Raw genomic sequence first — 21,502 nt, forward strand, 5'->3', positions numbered from 1 at the left:
AGAGTGGTGGGCGTCGGGAGCTGGAGGAGGAGGAGGGGGTGCTCTTCAAGGGGGACAGAGATTCAGATTCACAAGACGACAAGGTCCTGGAGACGGGTTTCACAGCAATGTAAATATACTTAACATTTTGTAACGGTAATTGTTTTGTGTTTTTACTACAATAAAATGAATAGGCAAGGAGAGACTAGGATAAAATTTTCGCAAAACATATACCTGACACAGCACTAATATCCTGAATAAAGAACTGCTACAGGGGCTTCCCTGGTGGCGCAGTGGTTGAGAATCTGCCTGCCAATGCAGGGGACACGGGTTCGAGCCCTGGTCTGGGAAGATCCCACATGCCGCGGAGCGGCTGGACCCGTGAGCCACAATTGCTGAGCCTGCGCGTCTGGAGCCTGTGCTCCGCAACAAGAGAGGCCGCGAGAGTGAGAGGCCCGCGCACCGCGATGAAGAGTGGCCCCCGCTCGCCGCAACTAGAGAAAGCCCTCGCACAGAAACGAAGACCCAACGCAGCCAAAAATAAATAAATAAATAAATAAATAAATAAACAAACCCAAAGTTTAAAAAAAAAAAAAAAAAAAAGAACTGCTACAACTCAGGAATAAAAACACCAACCCCCAAAATAGGCATAAGACTTGAGCAAATAATTCACTAAGGAAGATACAGGTAAAATTTAATACAAAGAACAATTAATAAGAGGGAATTAACTACTTTAGTTTAGTGGGGTAGACAGAATTCTCAAGACTACAGGAAGAGAAGGCTCAAAGCAGCCATCACTTCGGGAGGTTTGGTCATTCCTTGTAAAGTTAAACCACCATCTGCTCTATGGCCCAGTAATCCCACCACTCCTAGGTATTTATCCGAGAGACATGAAAACATGTATCTATAAGGACTTGTTATATGTCCTTGTCTTTTTTTTTTGATGTGGACCATTTTTCTTTTTTTTTTAATTTAATTTTATTTATTTTTTTAATTTATGGCTGTGTTGGGTCTTCGTTTCTGTGCAAGGGCTTTCTCTAGTTGTGGCAAGCGGGGGCCACTCTTCATCGCGGTACACGGGCCTCTCACTATCGCGGCCTCTCTTGTTGAGGAGCACAGGCTCCAGACGCTCAGGCTCAGTAGTTGTGGCTCACGGGCCCAGTTGCTCCGCAGCATGTGGGATCTTCCCAGACCAGGGCTCGAACCCGTGTCGTCTGCATTGGCAGACAGATTCTCAACCACTGCGCCACCAGGGAAGCCCCTGTCCTTGTCTTATAAAGGACAGCAGCTTTATTCATAATAGGCCCAAAGTGAAAACAATCCACATGCCCATCAGTAGGAGAATGGATGAATAAACTGGCGTTTTCGTACAATGGATAATAAAAGAACAAATTACTGATTTATACAACAACATGAATGAACCTCAAAAATATTATGTTGAGCAAAAAGCAGCCTGACCCAAAGAGTACGTTCCGCTGTAGGATTGCACTTACATGAACCTCTACCACAGTCAAGACTGCAGTGAAGGAGGTCAGAACGGTGCTTGCTGTGCATGTGGAAGCTTCAGCGCTGATGGAAACACCCTGTCCTCTTAGTAGAGGTGCGGCTGCATGAATTCATCAGCATTCGCTGAACTATGACTCAGATCCACACACTCCCTGTGTGTAAACTATGCCTCAATTTTTAAAAAAGGCAAAAATAACCGCTGATTTAGAGCTATATGAAAAAAGGAGAGAACATAAAAAGACCGGGCAATATCTTTTTTTGTTTTATGCTCTCCCAAATCAAGTTACTTTGTAATAAGCCTAAGCCACCAATAATATACAAACAATAAAACTTATATAACGCTCCATATTGTTTATAAAAATGTTTCCACAAAGTTGGAAGAAGTTCTGCTTTCTGGTCATGATTTCTCAACAGTACTTCCAATTTTGTTTTCATCTATGAGGTAGTCCCTACCATTACCAGTTTGCAAGCTAACATTCAGAAAAGCTTCAAAAGCATTGCTTATGAAGACGGACAGCTGCTGAGGCAAAACCTGCAGTTCTAGGAGAGAGCAGCCAGAGGGCAGTGCTGCTATTCTGATGTTTCTCGACTTCCGAGGAAAAAAATGTTCCCCACACTGGAATTGGTTTCCAGAAACCCAAGTATAAGTAGCTCATTATGAAATGTAATTTAAGCAAGAAAATATTATGTAAGAGATAATACGCCTCTCTCTAATTGCAGGTCTTCAAAAGCACAGTCTAATTTAAGATTCCTCTGAAGTCTTTGCCTATCATCTTTCAACATTATACTACTTCTCTGAGGTTATAATGCCATTTTTCTCTTTCGTTTAAAAGAAAAATCTTTTCCAGTTAATGTTCTAAAACTACTGTTCCAATTCAAACGCAAATCCAGGGAATAATCCGTAACATGTCAGAAAGCGGAGCACTGTATTCTGCAGCACTTCCTCACGTGGTATTTAATTGCACTCTCTCAGCCATTGTTCTCTAGTTTCTAGGAAGTCTTAACTTGCCATCAGGGACTGGATCAGATCCATCTTTTGCATTCCCTAATGTACAGAGTAACCTCATGGTGGAGAGAGAAGATGCTTAGTAGAAGATGCTTTACTCACTTGGATTCTGGCAATTTGGATACTGTCTATGCTTCTAAAAGGAAGCCTGGACTTTTGAGAGTGGGAAGCAGGTGGTCAAGAGTTACTTTGAATTCAGCCAAGTCAGAATGTATAGCCTGGAAGCAAATATCCATGACTGCACTGAATCTAGATGATATCCATTTGCCTTGGTCTCTTCTTGTGATTTTTAATACTCCTTCTGTAACTGAGCACTTTGTTGATTGAACGTGTATTCTTTTACTTTTTAAGTTTTTTTTTTTCAGTAGATATTGTATCAAACAGGAACTATGTTCGGCTGCTTGTAACACAGACCAAAAATAACAGAGAGTTTAAAAAGTTAATTTCCCTCTCACATAAAAGAAGTCTAGAGGTAGGCAGTCCAGGGCTAGTGGGATGGCTGTGGTTGACAGGAACCCAGATTCTGCCATTGTATATGGGTGGTTTCCACTATCAAGGTCATCTCAAGGTTGAAGATGGCTGCTGAAGCACCAGCCATCAGGTCTGTGTTCCAGGAGAGCAGCACAAAGAAATCTAAAAGGGCCCATCCTATCCCAGATGACAGAGGTCATTATCTAGAATGTATCCTTCCACATTTTTCTCTGTGCTCTTAGTCCCTTCCAGACAAGCATAAGCACAAATACACACACGTGTACGTGTAACATGGTTACTTATTTTTGGAATGAGATAATATGCACATTTCCACACCTCTCTGTTCCCACTCGCCCTTCCTTGTGGAATCCCTTCAGGGAGCAGCTCTAAGTCTCAGCTCACTCTTCATACAGCTGCAACTATTCCCTAACGGCGGCGGCCGGATCTTTTTAAAAGTGCTGTATCATTTTAAAAGTTGCTGATGTGGAGGTGGAAGGGAAAAATATATATATTGCTGGTAAAATATGAAGTGTTTTAGCTTCTTTGGAAATCAGTCTGGCAACATCTGTGAACATTGAAAACAGGCCTCTCCTTTAACTTTGATATGTCAGGACAGCTGCTGTACAGTGTAAGGCAGAAGAGAAGTGGTGACTACCTGTCAACGTCAGGGAAGAGTTGCAGCTGTATGATACAGCGCTTTAAAACATCTTGCCCACCAGTCTGTGGGTATAAAGCTCGCTGGTTTCTATTTCCCTTACTCCTAAGGATTTTGAGCATTTTCATGTTTCTGGCCATTAAGATTTGCTCTTCTCTAGACCTTCTATTCATATAATTGTTGTTTTTCTGTTTGATTGTTGCTCTTTCCTGACGGGTTTTTTTTAAGGTTTTTGTATAGTATATATTAGCCCTTTGTCATCCACATCACAAATATTTTCCATTCTACCCGTTGATGGGTTATGGTGTCTTTTGTCATACAACGTTTTTCAGCGTTAATCAAATATGTTTGTATCTCCTTTTATAGCTTCTGGTTTTCCCATCTAGGTTAATAAGGGACTCCCGATACCTCAAACAGGATTCTATCCTTGGGCATTTACTCATCCACATACATTTTAAGATATTTTCATCCAAATCCAGAAAGATACCTCATTGGGATTCTTGCTGGAATTGTACTATATTTGCATATTAACGACATCTTTCATGATGTAAAATCTTCCCAAGTATGCTTCTTCATCTGTTCAGATTTTGTTTCTGTCTTTCAAGACGATCTCAGTTTTCTTCGTGAGGGTATAGATCCTCCACCTTTATTCTGAAGCATATTTTTTCAGGATGTACATGGAAGGCCTTCTAGGCTCTCATCGCCACGGAAGCTAATGACTTTTGTATCCCTAGCGTGCATCTAGAAGCCTTGCCAAAGGATCTTGTTGTTGCAGAGCTCACACAGCAGGCACGATACTGGACTCCTGGAAAGGCCTGCTCGCAGGGCTGGCCTTTGCCTGGCATCTGGGAGCTTAGATTTCAGGAGGGTTCCCGCCGTTCTCTAACTGATAAGGGTGCCTCACTGAGCCTAAACCCTTTGCATAAACGCTGAGGTTTATGCTGAACTGGGAGACTGGCACTGCAGCACATGCGGGGCAGAGGGGGCCTAGGTGACCAGCCTCCAAGACGACCGACCCCTGGGCCCTGAGGCTCTGAGGAGCTTCCTGGTGGACAACACTTCACCCAAGCTGTCACAGCTCGTTGCTGGGCAGGTTAATGTGCGTGGCTCCCCTGGGAGAGCACTCTCGGAAGTTGGCACCTGGTGTTTTCATGGACTCTGCCCACGTGCCTGCTTCCTTTGCTGATTTTACTTCGTATCCTTTTGCTGTCGTAACTCTTAGCTGTGAGTCCTGCTAGTGAATCACCAGAACTGGAGGAGGTCTTAGGGGCCCCAACACATAGATTGTACATCATATCAGCAAAACAGAGCTTTGTCTGTGTCTAATGTTGTATCAGTTATTCCATCTTTCTAGGTTTACTGCATTTGCTAGAACCTTCAAGTCATTTTTTTATTAATTTTTTATAAATTTATTTATTTGTTTTTATTTTTGGCTGCGTTGGGTCTTCGTTGCTGCACGCGGGCTTTCTCTAGTTGCGGCGAGCCGGGGCTACTCTTCGTTGCGGTGTGCAGGCTTCTCATTGCGGTGGCTTCTCTTGTTGGCGGAGCGCGGGCTCTAGGCCCGTGGGCTTCAGTAGTTGCTGTGCACGGGCTTAGCTGCTCCGCAGCATGTGGGATCTTCCCGGACCAGGGCACGAACCCATGTCTCCTGCATTGGCAGGTGGATTCTTAACCACTGTGTCATCAGGGAAGCCCCTTCAAGTCGTTTTAAACAATAGCGACAGGAGACATCCCCGTCCAGTTCCTAATTTTAACTGAATGGTCTGAATGCTTTGCCACTGAAGAGAACACTTACTGTGGATTTTGGGCTTTCACTCCTTTTCAGGAGCACCAGCCTCCCAACAACTCGGTTTAGACCCCAGTGCCCGCAGCGTGGTGACAGTGAGAACTGCGCCCGGGACGAGCCGGGCGCGCGCTGAGCTCCTCCGTCCACAGGCACGCGAGGAACAGGTGCGCAGCGCGAGCGGGGACCACTCACGGCGTTTCTCCCGAAGTCCGCCGGTCCCTGATCACCGAGTGTGTTATTTCACTCACACACAAACTGCAAAGTCTGTAGGGACGTCGCCGCCTTGCCTCACCAGGGACAAACTCACATGATGTCTTACAAAAACGGACACTTGAAAGAGGAAATCGGCCAATAAAGGTGAAAGTGAAGCAAAGATACGAAAAGCGCTGATAACACTGGCAGTGAAATCGGAGTGGACCCTAACGGCCCTAGAAGAGAGGCTGCCGGGGGGACGCGGGCCCTGCGGCTGCTCTGGGGCTGGAGGCGCGCGGCCCGGGACCTGGGGCATCGGGGAGGAGGCCGCCGAGGGAGCGGGGCCAGCTTCCCGGCAAGAAGGCTGTGCTGGAGGCTCGTCCCGACCTAGGAAGGGCTGTGCCAGTTCACACCGCGGAGAAGAGGTTCCGCACCAAAAGTTACAGGGTGAAAAGAGGGAAGCGCTGTTCAAACCACTGTTTTTTCACTTTCTCAGTGTTTCTAATCTTAAATTAGAGTGTACGACATGCACTAGATTGACTATTCTTTTCATTATTCTCTGTATTTGAAGCAGACAGTGTTCCACTGTTCTGACCAAGCATCTCACAGGACAGCTTCGCAGACTCAGTCTGCATTTTCGCCGCCCCGCCTGCTGTGCAAGCAAGAACTGCCTGCAACTCTCTCCTGTTTCTACTTTACTTCACTTTTTTCTTTTGACTTAGAAATGGATGCTAAATTTCATGAAATGCCTTTTCAGCATCCATTGAATAGAACCACACACTTTTCCTCCTGTATTTATGTGGGACGTGGCTGATGGTTCTTGACATGAAACTTCTCTTAGGTTCCTGGAATAGGCCCTGCTTTGTCAGTTATTTATTTTAACATCGCTGGATTCCATTTGGTGATGACTTAGTTTTTTCTGTCTGTATTCCTAAGCGGGCTCTGTGTGCAGTGACATTAAAGTCACACGCCACCTTCTTCAGAGGAACTGGTGGCTTGAGAGAGATTAGTCAGCATTTGGGTCATCTGTCCTATGCAGGCTGCGAGCCAAGCTGATGCCAGACCCTTTTTTAGTGGTGGAATTTTACTTCATTCAGCCTGTTTTGCTCCCGTTCTTATTTTTTCTCTTAGTCAGACTTGTGAAGGGCTTATCTATTTTTATGAAATCAGCTTTTGGATTTATTTATCCTGATTAATTTCTATTTCCTGATTTTATATCTTTACTATATTTCTCTTCCAAGCAATTAAAAAAAATTTTTAATATTTTATTTATTTTAGCTGCGATGGGTCTTCATTGTGGCATGCAGGCTCTTTAGTTGCGGCATGCGAACCCTTAGGTGCGGCATGTGGGATCTAGTTCCCCGATCAGGGATCGAACCTACGCCCCCTGCACTGGGAGCACAGAGTCTTACCCACTGGACCACCAGGGAAGTCCCAGCAGTTGCTTTTCTTTGTCTAATTTCTTAAGAATACTTAGTTCCTTTTTCTTTTAGCCTGAGAATCGTACACATTTCAGCATAGAGCATCTTTTCATTGCATTCTTGGCAGTTAGTAATTTTTCTTTTAATTTCTTCTTTTGATCCAAGAGTTATATAGGGACATCTTCTTTTTCTAATTTCCAAGCAGTTAAAATTTGGAAAGGAGGGAGACACCTTTTTATTATTTATGTCCAACTTTAATGGATTATAACCAAAAACATGTGGCCTTTAAATTCTCTGATTTTAAAAAAATTGTTTCTTTGTGGTCACGTACATGATCTATTTTTGTAAACATTTCACAAACCTAAGGGAAAGGATACTTTAAATGTGAGGGATGCTGGATTCTACATACATATTATATCAGCTTTATTGACTGTATGATTTAATTTCTGTATCCTAATTGGTCAATTAGAATGCTCAGGAGTGAACCCAGGTGTGCCAAGATCACCCATTAGCACTGTATTTGCATGAAACTCTCCCAGCATTTCCAGAAACTTTCTGTTCACGCTATTCATCACTATGCTGCTTGGTGCACACGTGTTCCTAACACACCATTAATTGTGCCTTTGACATTACATAACATTCCTCTTAATTCCACACACTTGCCCTTAAACATCACCTCGTCTGATGGTAACTGCACATTCCGCTTTTTGTTCTCATTTATCTGGTATCTTTGCCCTCGTCTTTATTTTCAACTTTCACCACTTTAAATGTGTTCTCTTAAAACACTTAAAGCTGTGTTAGCTGTGTAGCGTAGAGCTGGGTTTTGTTTATTTCTCAGCTCTACATAGGCGCTTGTCCTTTGGTGGGAAAATTCAGTCCACGTAATAACTAACATACTTGATTCTGTTCCCTTCACCTTCACGTTTATTACTCATCACGAAGGGACCGCCTCTGACCACTCCCTCCCCAGTTTCCTGGTCTGCCCAGGTTGCAGCCACTGCATCTCTCCCCTTGCTTGTTTGGAAGTCCCCATTCAGGGCTCCCTCCCTTCCACGGCCCTTGTGACCATGGCCACCACGTGAAGACTAGTGTCCAAGTACTTCCCACGCCAAGATGTTTTCTTCCCCCATCTCCCCAACGCACTAACCATGGCCCAGGAGGTCTGTGGAACACTGACGTTTATGATCGGATCCCTACTTCTAAAAGGAAGAACGGGCAGAAGGGGAGGAGAAACAGCAGCCACGGAGAGACTGGGTGAGGAAGTTACTGGATCAGAGATGCTGGTGGCCACCAAGATGGTGACACATGATGGAGCTGCAGACGTTTGGAAATTAAATTCTAAGAGAAAACATAAAACAGTTCAGTGACCACCTATAAATTGCTCCATCCAAGACCCTTCCCTCCACCCAGATGCCTCTCCTGACCTCCAGACGCCTCACGGCTTCTTATACATTTTTGCTCAACTACCCACGGGTGCTTCAAGCTCAAATCCATAATCTTTCCCATTCCACCAAATCTGTTCTTTATTTTCCTGGCAAAAGATGTCACCACTGACCCAATTATCTAAATTAAACCCTAAAGGTCACCCCAGAAGACTGTTCATCACTCACTTATACATCAAGCCTACCTCCTTCAGGGGTCTGAAAATCCATTCTTCTCTCTCTCCCCAGCTCCACTGCCTGCCTCGGTCCTGGAAGGTCCCCTCCTCCTGCCCGAGCAGCTGTTCTCCCAGTCTTTGGTCTCACCATTTTCTGCTCCTATTCATTCCATCTATTCATCACCCTGAAGCCGGAATTATCTAAAGTTCAGACGTTATCATGCCACTGCTCTGCTTAACACCCCTCGCTGGCAGGCACTGCCTTCATTATAAAGCCCCACACTCCACTGTCTGCTGGCATTCTCTCAGACAAAACCCCAACCTGAACCAGCCTACCTGTCAAGCAGAGTTTATTATTAGACTTCTGGACGGTGTCATGGAACCCAGGGGCAGGACTGAGGCCAGAACAAAGGACTCAAATGTCCTTCAAGCTCCCCTGCCCCTCCCATCCCTGCTTCTCTGGACATGATGGCTTCAGCCATCACTCAGGCAGCAGGCTGGCCTTCTCCCCACAGAAGAGAACTCCAGAGCTTCAGGCCTTCTCGTTTCAGCCACTCGAGAGTGGCCTGATGCCCTGATCTCCAATTTAAAAACCTGACGGGCACAGTGGTCCAGTGAAGGCAGGTGCCCACTTCTGGATCAATATGGGGCCCACCTCACAGATGGCCTGGGAGGAGAAGCAATACTCAGAAGGGGTGTCCAGTGTCAGGAGTTCTCAGGACAGGGCTGGGGAGGTACTGCAGGGCAGACAGAACAACAGCTGCTCTCCGCCCCTTCAGTCTCCCCTCCGGCTAGTTTCCCTGCCTTCGATCCTACACCTGAGCCTTCCGGAACCTTCCAGAACCACTCAGCCTCCAGACCGTGCAGGCATTCCAGCGTCTTCACACAGCTGCCCCTCCGTGCCCCAACCACTTTCCTCATCAGACTCTCCACCTGCCCTCAAAGTTCAGCAGAAACGCCGAGTTCGGGGAGACTCCCCCCACGCCCACCTGCACCAGGCTAAGGCCCGCCCTCGACAAGAGCCCCCTGCGGCCCCGGCTGCCCCGTGACAACACAGACTGCGCCCCTCCTGAACGGCTGTCTCCTCACTGAACCACGAGCTCTTGCGGGCAGGAAGCCTCCTTTACTTCTATCTGTAGCGCCCTGGGCCTGGTGCCAGCAGGCATTCACCTGTTCAGAAAGCTGCCTCTTCCTAAAACTATTTACGTTGATAATCTCCTTCTGCACTTCTAAGTCAGAACTGCTGTGATTCACTAATCCACTTCACATTTAGCAAGTCGCTCTTACATCTGAACACAGCACTTTGACGTCTCCATGGCAATAAGCCCTGTGACAGGAGGTGGCTTTGCCAGCTGCCTCGAGACACATGCACTGGCCAGCGCCAACGGGTTTCCCTGCCAGAGAAGCCTGGTCAGGGAGGAGCACCGTCTTGGTGTGTGCCCGTGGCTCTCACCCCCGCCCGTGGCCCTCCTGCTCCTCTAAACACAGGGCCACCCCTCAGCCCCTCCCCTCCTGACAGTATGCCGATTCCCCACTCCCTCCCCAGACTGTGGTGGGTTCTATTCAAACCGTATTTGAATACCAAGTAGGTGTCAGGTATTTCAGATTCAGAAATCAATACAGATTCTACCCTTAAGAGACATATAATGTGAAACCCCTCTCTTAGCATTTACTAAGGGGCGGGGTCATTTAACCCTAACCCCCCAAAAGGCAATCCAAAAATGCTTGTGGAATAAATGAACAACTTAATTCTGGTAGCATAAGCAGATGCTTGGACCACCCAGGAAACGGGATACTTAATTCTGTCCAGAGACTTACAGACAGCTTTGCAGTACAAGGGGCACCGCTGGGGGTGTACAGAGGAAGAGGAGGAATTCACCAGGGGCAAGCAGGGGCAGAAGTCAGTCCAAGCGGAAGGAACACTGTGTGCACGGAGAGAATGTCCAAGTATATGCAATGCTCAGGAAATGATGAGAAATAGCCCCGTGGCACTGGGACCCGGGCTGCCAGGTTGTGTGGTGACACGACAGCCAAAGGCACGTCCAGGCTGGACCAGAGGCATCTGAGCGCTGAGGTGACGTGCATGCCACAGGGTGGAGGATGGGAGGAGGGGCAGCAAGTAGACATCAGGCAGGAAGCTTCAGTTACAAGGCATTCGCCTGCCACTCTGACACCATTCTGACCAAGTGTTCGTGAATCTAAAACACATTAATTAGCATTACATCAACGATGAAAATGTTCACTGAAAGAAGTATTTTCTGGAATGAATTCCACTAAATCTGTACAATTCCCTGCTCAATTTTCTAAACAGAGAATGTTTGGGGAGGTGTGTTCTACCTACAGTTGTATTAGTCAGAGCTTCTGTCACTGTGGGATTTCTTTGGAGCCATTTTTTCCCGTGTTAGATCTTATAAAGATGACGGTTGTGTCCATTTTTTAGCTTTCTGTGGCTGCTGTAACACACTGGGGGGCTTGACACGACAGAAGTGGATTCTCTACAGCTCTGGAGGCCAGGAGTCTGAGAGCAAGGGGCCAGCAGGGCTCCACTCTTCCCACAGCTCTAGGGGAGGCTCCCCCTGCCTCTGCCAGCCTCTGGTGGCTCCGGGTGGTCCTTGCCTCATGACCACATTGCTCCAACCTCCACCTCCATCTTCACGTGGCCTCTTCCCTCTGGGTCCTCTATGTGTCTTTTATAAGGATGCTGGTTAACGGCATTAGGGCCTACCCTAAATCCAGGGTGATCTTCTCATCTCAAGATCCTTAACTTACCTAATCAGATCCTTTCTCCAAGTAAGATCACATTTACAGAGAGTCCCAGGGGTCAAGATGTGGACACAGATTTGAGGAGAAGTTCAGCCCACTACACTGGTGTCCCGAGAACATTCTTCCTCTCTGATTTTTCGAATCCAACCCTCCTCCCTCGTGTCCCTTCCCCTCTGGAACACACCCCAGTCCGGCCACCTGCTCTCAGCACCAGTGTCTCTCCCTGGGCCTTACCTGCGGTGGTCTCAACCCTGCGCCCCATGAAGCAGCCAGGATGGTCTTTCTCAGAAAATCAGTTGAGGCACGATACTATGCTCAAGCCCCTCTGTAAGCCCGCCACCTCACTCAGAATAAAAGCTGGACTCTGCCCCACGGTCCCAGACCTGGCTTCTGTCTAATGTCCCCTCCTAACCATCCTTGCCCCAGCCTCCTGGCTGGCTGTCCAAATACACCAAGCATGTGCTCCCTCCACAGGGCCTGGGCACATTTTCCTCTGCCCAGAACACCTTTTTCCCAGATATCCCCAGATGGGATCTCTACTTGTTGTCCCCTCATCACAAAGGCTTTCCCTGACCGCTGTCTACAGGACATTGTCACTGCCCTGCACCTGCCCCTGCCCTCTACTACAGGGTCAGCAAACCACAACCATGGTCTGACACTTGTTTTTATAAATAAAGCTTTTCTGGAATGCAGCCTCACTCATTTGTTGAAGTATCACCTACGACAACTTCTGAGCTACGACTGCAGAGCTGACGAGCAGCACAGACACCACGGGGCCCACAGAGCCCAGGACGTTTACCACCGGGCCCTTCACAGACAGCAGGCACCTTCTGCCCCATCCCTTCGGTCCCTTCAACTGACTTCGCAGCTCTTACCACTGCCTGCCTGGTTGCCCGTCCTTTGCCTATATTCACTCTGAGGTCAGCACCATGAGGGTGTCAGTGTCCGTAAGCACCTGCCCCGGTGCCTGGGGCACAGTATGTGCTCAATAAACACCCGCTGAAGGACTGTGCAAATGAAGAAACCACAGCCGCCTCAGAGGAGAGCTCGGTGCTGGTGGGATGGGAAGACAGACTTTTCCTACCTGCCCTTTAAAACCTTTTCATTTCACATCATGGATATGTATTACTTACTAAGTAACTTTTTAAATAAAGTTACTTACTTAGCAAGTAATACATAACATTTTAAAAATAAACAACTGTTTAAAAATATGTGACTAGAGAATTATGCACATGAAAAGCAAGGCGATTACCCTCTAAAGTGATGTGGCAGGAGATGCCATCAAATACACTACCTGGTTTGCAGAAAATAATATTTACAAAGTTAATGTTATAGAGACTGATGACTGATTTAACCAGCAATATTGACGTGACTGTATGGGGGATGGGGAAAATAAGGTACAGAATGATGGAAAGAGCTCAATCTTCATCTATTCTAGCAGCAATTAATTAATGACTAAAGCAGAAATCATGAAAAAGCATAATTTACTTAATAAAGTACTTATCAAGATGGAAGCAGTTCCAAAAAAAACAGGTAAGAATTAGAATGGTTTTCTTTGAGGGTGAGAACCAGAGAAATCAGAAAACTGGATTTCTTTTTTTTCTTTTTAAACAAGCCTTTTGGTACTATTTAATTTTTTAACCATTCACAGAACTTGTCTTCAAAAGCTAACAAGCAGAACGGGTGCTCGACGGCTCAGGTCCGTCCTCCTGCACTGCTAACCCCACGGTGCGCTCACTCTGCAGACACGGGCTAACCGCTCCCACCCGGCAAAGCAAAGCGCAAACAGCAGGGTCAAAATATCCTGCTTCTTTTCACAGGGCAGGTGAACTCTTAGCCTTAAAGTTGAACAAAGGACGGTGTGTTGCTAGCTTGGTAGCACCACCTCCTGCGTAAGGTGGGAAGCGCGTTCCCCAGAAACCCCCCACTGGAATGCTTCTGCTCTGAGCTGCCTCAGAAGCAGCTGAGCAAGACTGGGGCACAGGTGAAGTGGGGGCCGTGTGCTCAGAAGGTCGTGTCGGGCGCAGCCGCTGCTGCCGGCACACTCAGCAACCAGCGGGCTTCCTGGCTGCCGGCCCAGCACAGCACTCGGCCGGGCCCCCAGTTTACAGAAGCTCCCCTAGACGGGGTGGTTTTCGAGTGCTCTACATGAGCTCCTGGTCACGATCCCACGTTGCTGACCAAATATGTGTGCTCTCACAAGCCTCAAACTGTCCGCCTGTAAGCAGCCGGCTCAGGTGGACCATTTCTCCGATCCGCCCACTGGCCCTTCCAGACCTTCACTCCAGCTTCTGTCACGCTCGTGTAAGAGCTAACTCAGATCTCATTTACTGCTGCATTTACAGTGGCTCTGCTTTTCTGGTGAAACCCTGCCTGACAAAAGCTGACTTTTAGGGCTTCCCTGGTGGCGCAGTGGTTGAGACTCTGCCTGCCAATGCAGGGGACACGGGTTCGAGTCCTGGTCTGGGAAGATCCCACATGCCGCAGAGCAACTGGGCCCGTGAGCCACAACTACTGAGCCTGCGCGTCTGGAGCTTGTGCTCCGCAACAAGAGAGGCCGCGATAGTGAGAGGCCCGCGCACCGCGATGAAGAGTGGCCCCCGCTTGCCACAACTAGAGAAAGCCCTCGCACAGAAACGAAGACCCAACACAGCCATAAATAAAATAAATAAATAAAATTTAAAAAAAAAAAAAAAAGTTGACTTTTAAAAAGAAGTCTATATTCCTTTATCAGTTTTAGAAATTTGGATTTTTTTCAGAATGAAATACCTTTTAATCTCCTCTGACTAATAACTGTCAGAAACAAACTTAGTCTAATGCTTTTATTGTTTTAACATAGATATACTAGTGACCAGGTAATCTCTCTAATTTCCAAAATGTGGACTAAGAATTTAACTTAAGTAGAAACCTAAAATATACAAAACTGAAGCAGTTTTACCAAAATTAGGTATTTTCCCTCAAGGAAAAAAAATTAGAAAATGCCATGTGGCTTTGGAAAAAACACACAGCTTTCTCCTTGTGGTAAACTGGGAGCCCTGGTTTCTCCTGTGCCCCAGGTTTAAATCACTGTAACAAAATAGAACATACAAGCATGTTCTGGAACCTTACATGAAAGATTAGCTACTTATATTTACCTTAGTAAATTGAAAGCAAAATACAGCTCTTTTTCCAAATGAAGTCTTCTTTCAAAATAATTTTTCCCAAAATGTTTATTAATACAGTGATCTTCTGTTTCTAGAAAAGACAAGACTTTTCCCAATCTTCCACTTCAACAGAAATACCACTCTCCAGCCTCCACCCGAAGAGGAAAGGAACCGGGACCGAGAAGGCCTTTCAGACCGAGTGGACAGAGGGAGGCAGCCCGCGGGTGGAGCCTTTAACAGGCCTCCGTGGCCCCCAGGAGGGCTGGGTACAGCCTGCGTCCCATCTAGGAACTGAGGACAATCAGTTTGTGCAGCTGGTACAGAAAGGCGTTCTTCCCTCTGCTGCTCTCCCGGTCCGCCTGCTCCATCACCAGCTTCAGATCAACCTATCAGGGCAAAAGGACCAGTCAGGCTCTGCAATGGGACTTTTCTAGACATAAAGTAAAACAAATAAAACTATACACACACATATACATAGACATGTAAGATGGCAGAAACTACTCTTTTAATTTTCCAAAAATATTTACAGAATGCTTCTCTATTCTCACAACAATAAATACTATATATCTGCTATTTCATCTTTAAATTCATCCTAATAATATAGCAATCTTTACCCAGAAATCTCCCATACATTCCTTCCTATGTAATTGTGAACAGTGAACGTGAACAGAGGCATTAAAGCATGTAAGTTTTCTAAACCACATCAACCTCAGAATGAAATTCTGCTTTCAAATTAAGCCCTGCTATTAGCTTCAAACACCCCCATGGAGGCTGTAGGAGAGGGGGCTGGGGCACAGCTCTGTGCACATGACGGAGCTGGCTCCAGGGACTGGTCCTCAGGGCTCTAACGGGGGGAACCAGTCATGGAGCACATGGAGAGAAGGAACATTCTGCAGCAGAAGTAACTTCCAGACTCAGAGTGGGAAAACACCATCTCCAGGGGTGGTAGCCTACTTCCACTGCCAAAGGGATGAGGAACTAGTGCCCCAGCTGGTGTATTTATAAAGACATCCTTGGCTCTAGGATTAAAGCTTCAAATTCCTCCCTGAGTTCCTTTCCTGAAATCACATTTTACTCTAAATCTTACAGATAGGAAATGTCAAGGTGCCCAATATGGGCCGTGCTCTACTTCACAACTGCTATGGACTGAATTGTGTCTTCCAAATCCCCAATGTGATGATATTTGGAGATGAGGCCTTTGCAGAGGTTATTCAGGTTAGATGAGGTCATGAGGGTGGGGCTCCCATGATGGGATTAGGATGGGATTAGTACCCGTATAAGAAGAGACACCAGAGAGACACCACTCTCTCTGCCATGTGAGGGCACAGTGAGAAGGTGGACGTCTCCAAGCCACTCCAACAACCACCGATGTACCCTAAAAGCTAATCCAGACATTCATACCTGTTTTATCCAAAATTAAAGGATAATTAGCCTGAGGTCTAATTTTTCACCAAGACATTACATAGAGTATACTATCCAGAAACAGCCTGTGTGGTCCGTGACCCCGCCCCGTTAACCGAAGAACCACGCACTTCGCCGCCAGGCTCCCTCTGCTCCCCGGGCACCCTCCACCAACCCTGCTGGAGCCCCTGAACCCATCAAGAGTTCTGTTCCCATCAATCCTGGTGGCAGGCTGCTCACATGGCCACCTATTTCTCACTCACCTGATTCCACTCATATGGCTTTTCATGCCACTTAGGAACAATCTTCTCTCTTGGTTTCAATGGACAGAACAAACTAAAATTTAAAAAAAGAGAGTTTAAGTCCCCTTAATTATATGTTAGTAACTGAAAACACTACTGTGATTTTCAAAAAGAGATTTAAATCCTATGTACTTTCCCTCAGAATTGTAACTCCAATAAGTTTCTTAAAGGTCAAAATTTATGTAATTATGATCAGGAATATTTTAACCCCCTATACATTCAAAAACAAAAACAAATGGAGCAACGTGGGTCTGTAAGACTGACCCTTGTTTTCTGTGTTCCCCTAGTAACCAGCGGAGGCTGCTCCGTTACCACACATCACCTGGGTTACTGAGTCAAGTTCTAGGAAATGTAAGAGGATCTTTTATACCATTTATTCTCAAGCAGCCATGACAAGTTGGAAATGTCATCAGCTTAAAAAGGCAGAGATAGAGAATTCTAGCAATAAGAATGTAAAGAAGTCTGCAAATCTTCTTGCACCCCCCCCCCCAAACAACTATAAAACTAGGCAAAATCGTCCAAAAAACATGCCTGAAGACTCTGGATATTAACCAAACGCAAATAAGTTCAGAAGCATTCATTCACAAAAAACTGCTGAACTCCAGGTAACAAGAGTGGAGTCTGTGGAATTCGTGCCTGGGGCTACTCCCACCCACCACTCACGCCCACCCCACCAGCTCAACCTGGCACCCTAGTGTTCCCAGGGTGAAAACAGGCATCTTCACTGCCAGACTGAATTCACTTGATTTGGAGCAGAGGGTAAAAACCCTCATGCCTGGCAGCACTGTCAGTAAAGATGGCAACCTCAGTAGGAAATAAATGGAGAAAGCCCACAGCTCTGGCAGCCTTCGGCCCTGGTCCTGCTTGGGGCCAGCAGCAGACCAGCTGACAATCCAGAAATGCAAGAGGGAGACCCTGGAAACGGGTGCCGCAGAGGCTAGCTGGGCTCACCACACATTCCCTAGCTGACGGAGAAGCGGCACACACACGTGCAGCGGAGACCTACGGAGGCCCCTGGCCTGCCACACAGCCCTGGCCGACTGGAAGGTGGCATGCACGCACACGAAAGCCCTGGCAAGAAATAAAAGCCAGATTTCAAAACTGCATGAACTTTGGATGTACTACCTGACCCACACAGAGACCCACCGGCAGAGGGCAGAAGCCTTAACGACTTAGGTATTTAAGCACAACTTCTCACTAATCATTGGCTGAGCACTAAGCAATGCAGACACAAGGATGACCCCTAACAAGCCAGGCTGAAAAATAAAAAGGAGAATTAAAAAGACAGGCACTGGGGCTTCCCTGGTGGCGCAGTGGTTGAGAATCTGCCTGCCAATGCAGGGGACACGGGTTCGAGGCCTGGTCTAGGAAGATCCCACATGCCGCGGGGCAACTAGGCCCGTGAGCCACAATTACTGAGCCTGCGCGTCTGGAGCCTGTGCTCCGCAACGGGAGAGGCCGCGATAGTGAGAGGCCCGCGCACCGCGATGAAGAGTGGCCCCCACTTGCCGCAACTAGAGAAAGTCCTCGCACAGAAACGAAGACCCAACACAGCCATAAAAATAAATAAATAAATAAAAGAGCAATGTACATACCTTAAAAAAAAAAAAAAACAGGCATTAGTGGCCTTACAACATGGTGGGGAACTGATTCTGCAGAATTCTGCAGGGAGTATTCAAAACCCTACATTAATATACTACATTATCTAAAATGCCCAATTTTCAGCAAAAATTATGAGATATTTTGTGAAGAAACAGGAATGTGTGACCCATACTCAGGAATAAAAAAAAGAACAGCCAACAGAAGCTGACGGAGTGGACTCAGATGTAGTTTTAGCAGGTAAGACTTTAAAGAAGTCACTGCAAGTATATACAAAGAATTAAAGCAAACTATGTATAAAGAAATAGAGGAAAATATGATGGTAATGACTCAAAGGTAATCTCAATAAAAATTTAAAACTATACACAGAACCAAAGAGAAATTTTAGAGTTGAAAGGTACAATAACTAAAATGGAAAATTCCTTACGTAGGAGACCAAAATCTGTAGGTGTGAGATGGACGAATAAAGAATCAGTAAACTTAAGGATAGATCAATAGAAGTTAACTAATCTGAACAACAGAGAGAAAAAGGACTGAAGAAAAATGACCAGAGCCTCAGAGACCAGTGGGATAACATCAACTGTACACAAACACATGTAAAATGGGAGTCCCAAAGGAGAGGAGAGCAGGAATAGGGCAGAAAAATCATTTTTAAAAATTCAAAGATGCAAATAGGTTATAAGTAAAAGGATAGGAAAAGATATGCCATACAAACAGTAACAAAACCAAGCCCAAGTAGCTATATTAATATCAGACAAAATAGACTTTAAAACAAGAAATATTACTAGAATAAAAAGAGAGATTTCATAATGACAAAAGGGCTAATACATCAGAAAGATACAAAAATTATAAACATAAACGTGTCTAATAGAGCCCCAAAAGACATACAAGAAAAGCTGACAGACTTGAAAAAAGAAATAACTCAATAATTAGTCAGAAATTTTAATATCCCAGTTTCAACATTCATAGAACTAGAGAGAAAACCAGTAAAGACAGTGAGTCCTAGAACACCAACTCAATCCACCCAACATCTACAAAACACCCCACCCAACAACAGACACGCATTCTTCTCAAGTGAACAGGGACCATTTTCCAGGAAAGACTGTATGTCAGGCCATAAAACAAGTCTCAATAAATTTTAAAAGAAATTCTGAAAGACTGAAATAATTCAAAGTATGTATAATACCTACACAGAAATAAATTATATATCAACATTTTAAAAACTTGAAAAATCCCAAAATACTTGAAAATTAAACAATATACTTCTAAATAACCCATCAAAGAAGAAATCACAAGGGAAACTAGAGAATATTTTAAAAAGAATAAAAATCAAAATACAACAAATCAAGAAGTATGGGATGCAGCAAAAACAGTAATGGAGAGAAATGTATAGCTTTAAATGTCTGTAACAGAAAAGAAGGTCTCAAAACAATAATTAAGCTTCTAAGTTATGAAACTAGAAAAAGAGCATGCTAAACCCAAGGCAATCAGAAGCAAGGGAATAATAATTATGAGAGTGAACATCAATGAAACAGAAAAAAAGATAAACACTAGGGGGAAAAAAATCAACAAAACCAAAAGTTAGTTCTTTAAAGAGGTCAACAGAATTAATAAACTTTAGCTAAGCTAAACTGACTTAAGAAGAAAGAGAAAATCTGAATAGACCTAAAACACAAGAAATTTAATTAGTAATTTAAAATCTCCCCACAAAGAGAAGTCCAAGCTCAAATGATTTCATTAGTAAATTCTATCAAATATTTGAAGAAATAATATCAATCTTATATAAACTCTTTCAGAAAATAGCAGGAAACACCTCCTAACTCATTCTATGAAGCCAGTACTACTCTGATACCAAATCAAAGATATCACAAGAAAACTACAAACCAATAACCCTCATGAACACAAATGAAAAATCTTTAGCAAAAACCTATTAAAAACCTTTAACTTGTTTGCTATAAAACAAGTTTATAGGGGCTTCCCTCATGGCGCAGTGGTTAAGAATCCGCCTGCCAATGCAGGGGACACGGGTTTGAGCCCTGGTCCGGAAAGATCCCACATGCCGCGGAGCAACTAGGCCCGAGAGCCACAACTACTGAGCCTGCACTCTAGAGCCTGCGAGCCACAGCTACTGAGCCTGCACGCCTAGAGCTCCGCAACAAGAGAAGCCACCACAGTGAGAAGCCTGCGCACTGCAACGAAGAGTAGCCCCCACTTGCTGCAACTAGAGAAAGCCCGCGCGCAACAACAAAGACCCAACACAGCCAAAAATAAAAATAAATTAAAAAAATAAAAAATAAAACAAGTTTATAAAAAGAATTACACACTATGTGGAATTCATCCCAGGAATTCAGGCTAGTTTTAACAACCAAAAAGCAATTAATGTAATATACCATACAAATCAAATAAAAGAAAAAAAAAACCATGATTATCTCACAGACACAGAAAAGGCATTTGGCAAAATGTGACATCCTTTCCTGATAAAAGCTCTCAGCAAACTAGGAATAGAAAGGAACTCCTTCAACCTGATAAAGAGCCTCTACAAAAACCCTGCAGCTAACATCATACTTAGTAGTGAAAGACGATGCTTTCTCCCCAAAACCGGGAACAAGGCAAAGATGTATATTCAGCTCAATACAGAGGGGTCTAGCCAGTATAATAAAACAGGAAAAAGAAATTAAGAGCATACAGATTGGAAAGGAAGAAGTAAAACTGTCTTTATTCATAGATATGATCCTGTATGTAGGAAATCCTAAAGAATCTACAAAAAGTACTGGCACTAACAAACAGGTTTAACAAGGTCACAGGATAAAAGATCAATATACAAAAATCAATTGTTCATTTCTAGCAATGAACAATGCAAAAATAAAGAAAACAATTTAAACTCAAAATAGCATCAAAAAGACTAAAATAGAAATAATTTAACAAAATTCTGCACACTTGAAAACCATAAAAAGTGTTAAGAGAAATTAAAGGATATCTAACAGACATTCCAGCTCAGTGCATTGGACAACTCAATACTGTTAAGATGGCAATTCTCCTCAAACTGATCTACAGATTCAATACAATCCCCATCACAACCCCTGCAAGGTTTGTTGTAGAAATGGACAAGCCGATCTTAAATTTTATATGGAAAGGAAAAGGATCTAAAATAGTAAAAAAACAACTTTGAAAAAGAAGAACAGAATATGAGGACTAACACTACCCAATTTCAAGAATTACTATTAAAGACAGACATAAATCAACAGAACAAAATAGGAAGTTCAAAAATAAACCTTTACATTTATGGCCAGTTGATTTTTGACAGGTGCCAAGGCAATTCAGAGGGGGAAAAGACAGTTCTTCAGCAAATGATGTTATAACAACTGGATGTTCATATGTGAAAAAATGAACTTAAGGCTCTTACACGTCACACCATATACAAATATCACCTCAAAATGTATCAAAGACCTCAGTACCATAAGTAAATATAAGAATTAGAGGAAAACAGAGGAGAAAACTTCTGTGACCCTGGGTTTAGCAAAGATTTTTCAGATATAACACCAAAAGCATAAACCATAAAAAAAATTTAAAAAAAGCTAGAGTGGACACCATCAAAATTAAAAACATGTGTTCTTCAGGATATGCCATTAAGAAAATAAAAAGACAAGCTATGCGATGGGGAAAATATCTGCAAATTGCATA

At 44.6% G+C, this 21,502-nt stretch overlaps 2 protein-coding genes across 4 annotated transcripts in view; one reads left to right on the forward strand and one right to left on the reverse strand.

The window, feature by feature from the left end:
* Positions 1–21,502, forward strand: part of LOC309655671 (uncharacterized protein) — a gene marked incomplete at its 3' end in the record, with an annotated part of 193,088 nt that overhangs the window by 45,189 nt on the left and 126,397 nt on the right. The window lies entirely within an intron of this gene.
* The window catches only part of TDRD9 (tudor domain containing 9), a gene marked incomplete at its 5' end in the record, with an annotated part of 109,856 nt that continues 102,429 nt past the window's right edge, over positions 14,076–21,502 (reverse strand). Inside the window, 2 exons of the mRNA XM_082450977.1 lie at positions 14,076–14,905; positions 16,184–16,256. Of these exons, the coding sequence (XP_082307103.1) occupies positions 14,804–14,905; positions 16,184–16,256 (175 nt within the window). The 3' untranslated portion in view covers positions 14,076–14,803. The remainder of the gene's footprint in view (positions 14,906–16,183; positions 16,257–21,502) is intronic.

The sequence above is a fragment of the Balaenoptera physalus genome (genome assembly GCF_965194825.1).
Source record: "Balaenoptera physalus genome assembly, chromosome: 2".
NCBI lineage: Eukaryota > Metazoa > Chordata > Mammalia > Artiodactyla > Balaenopteridae > Balaenoptera > Balaenoptera physalus.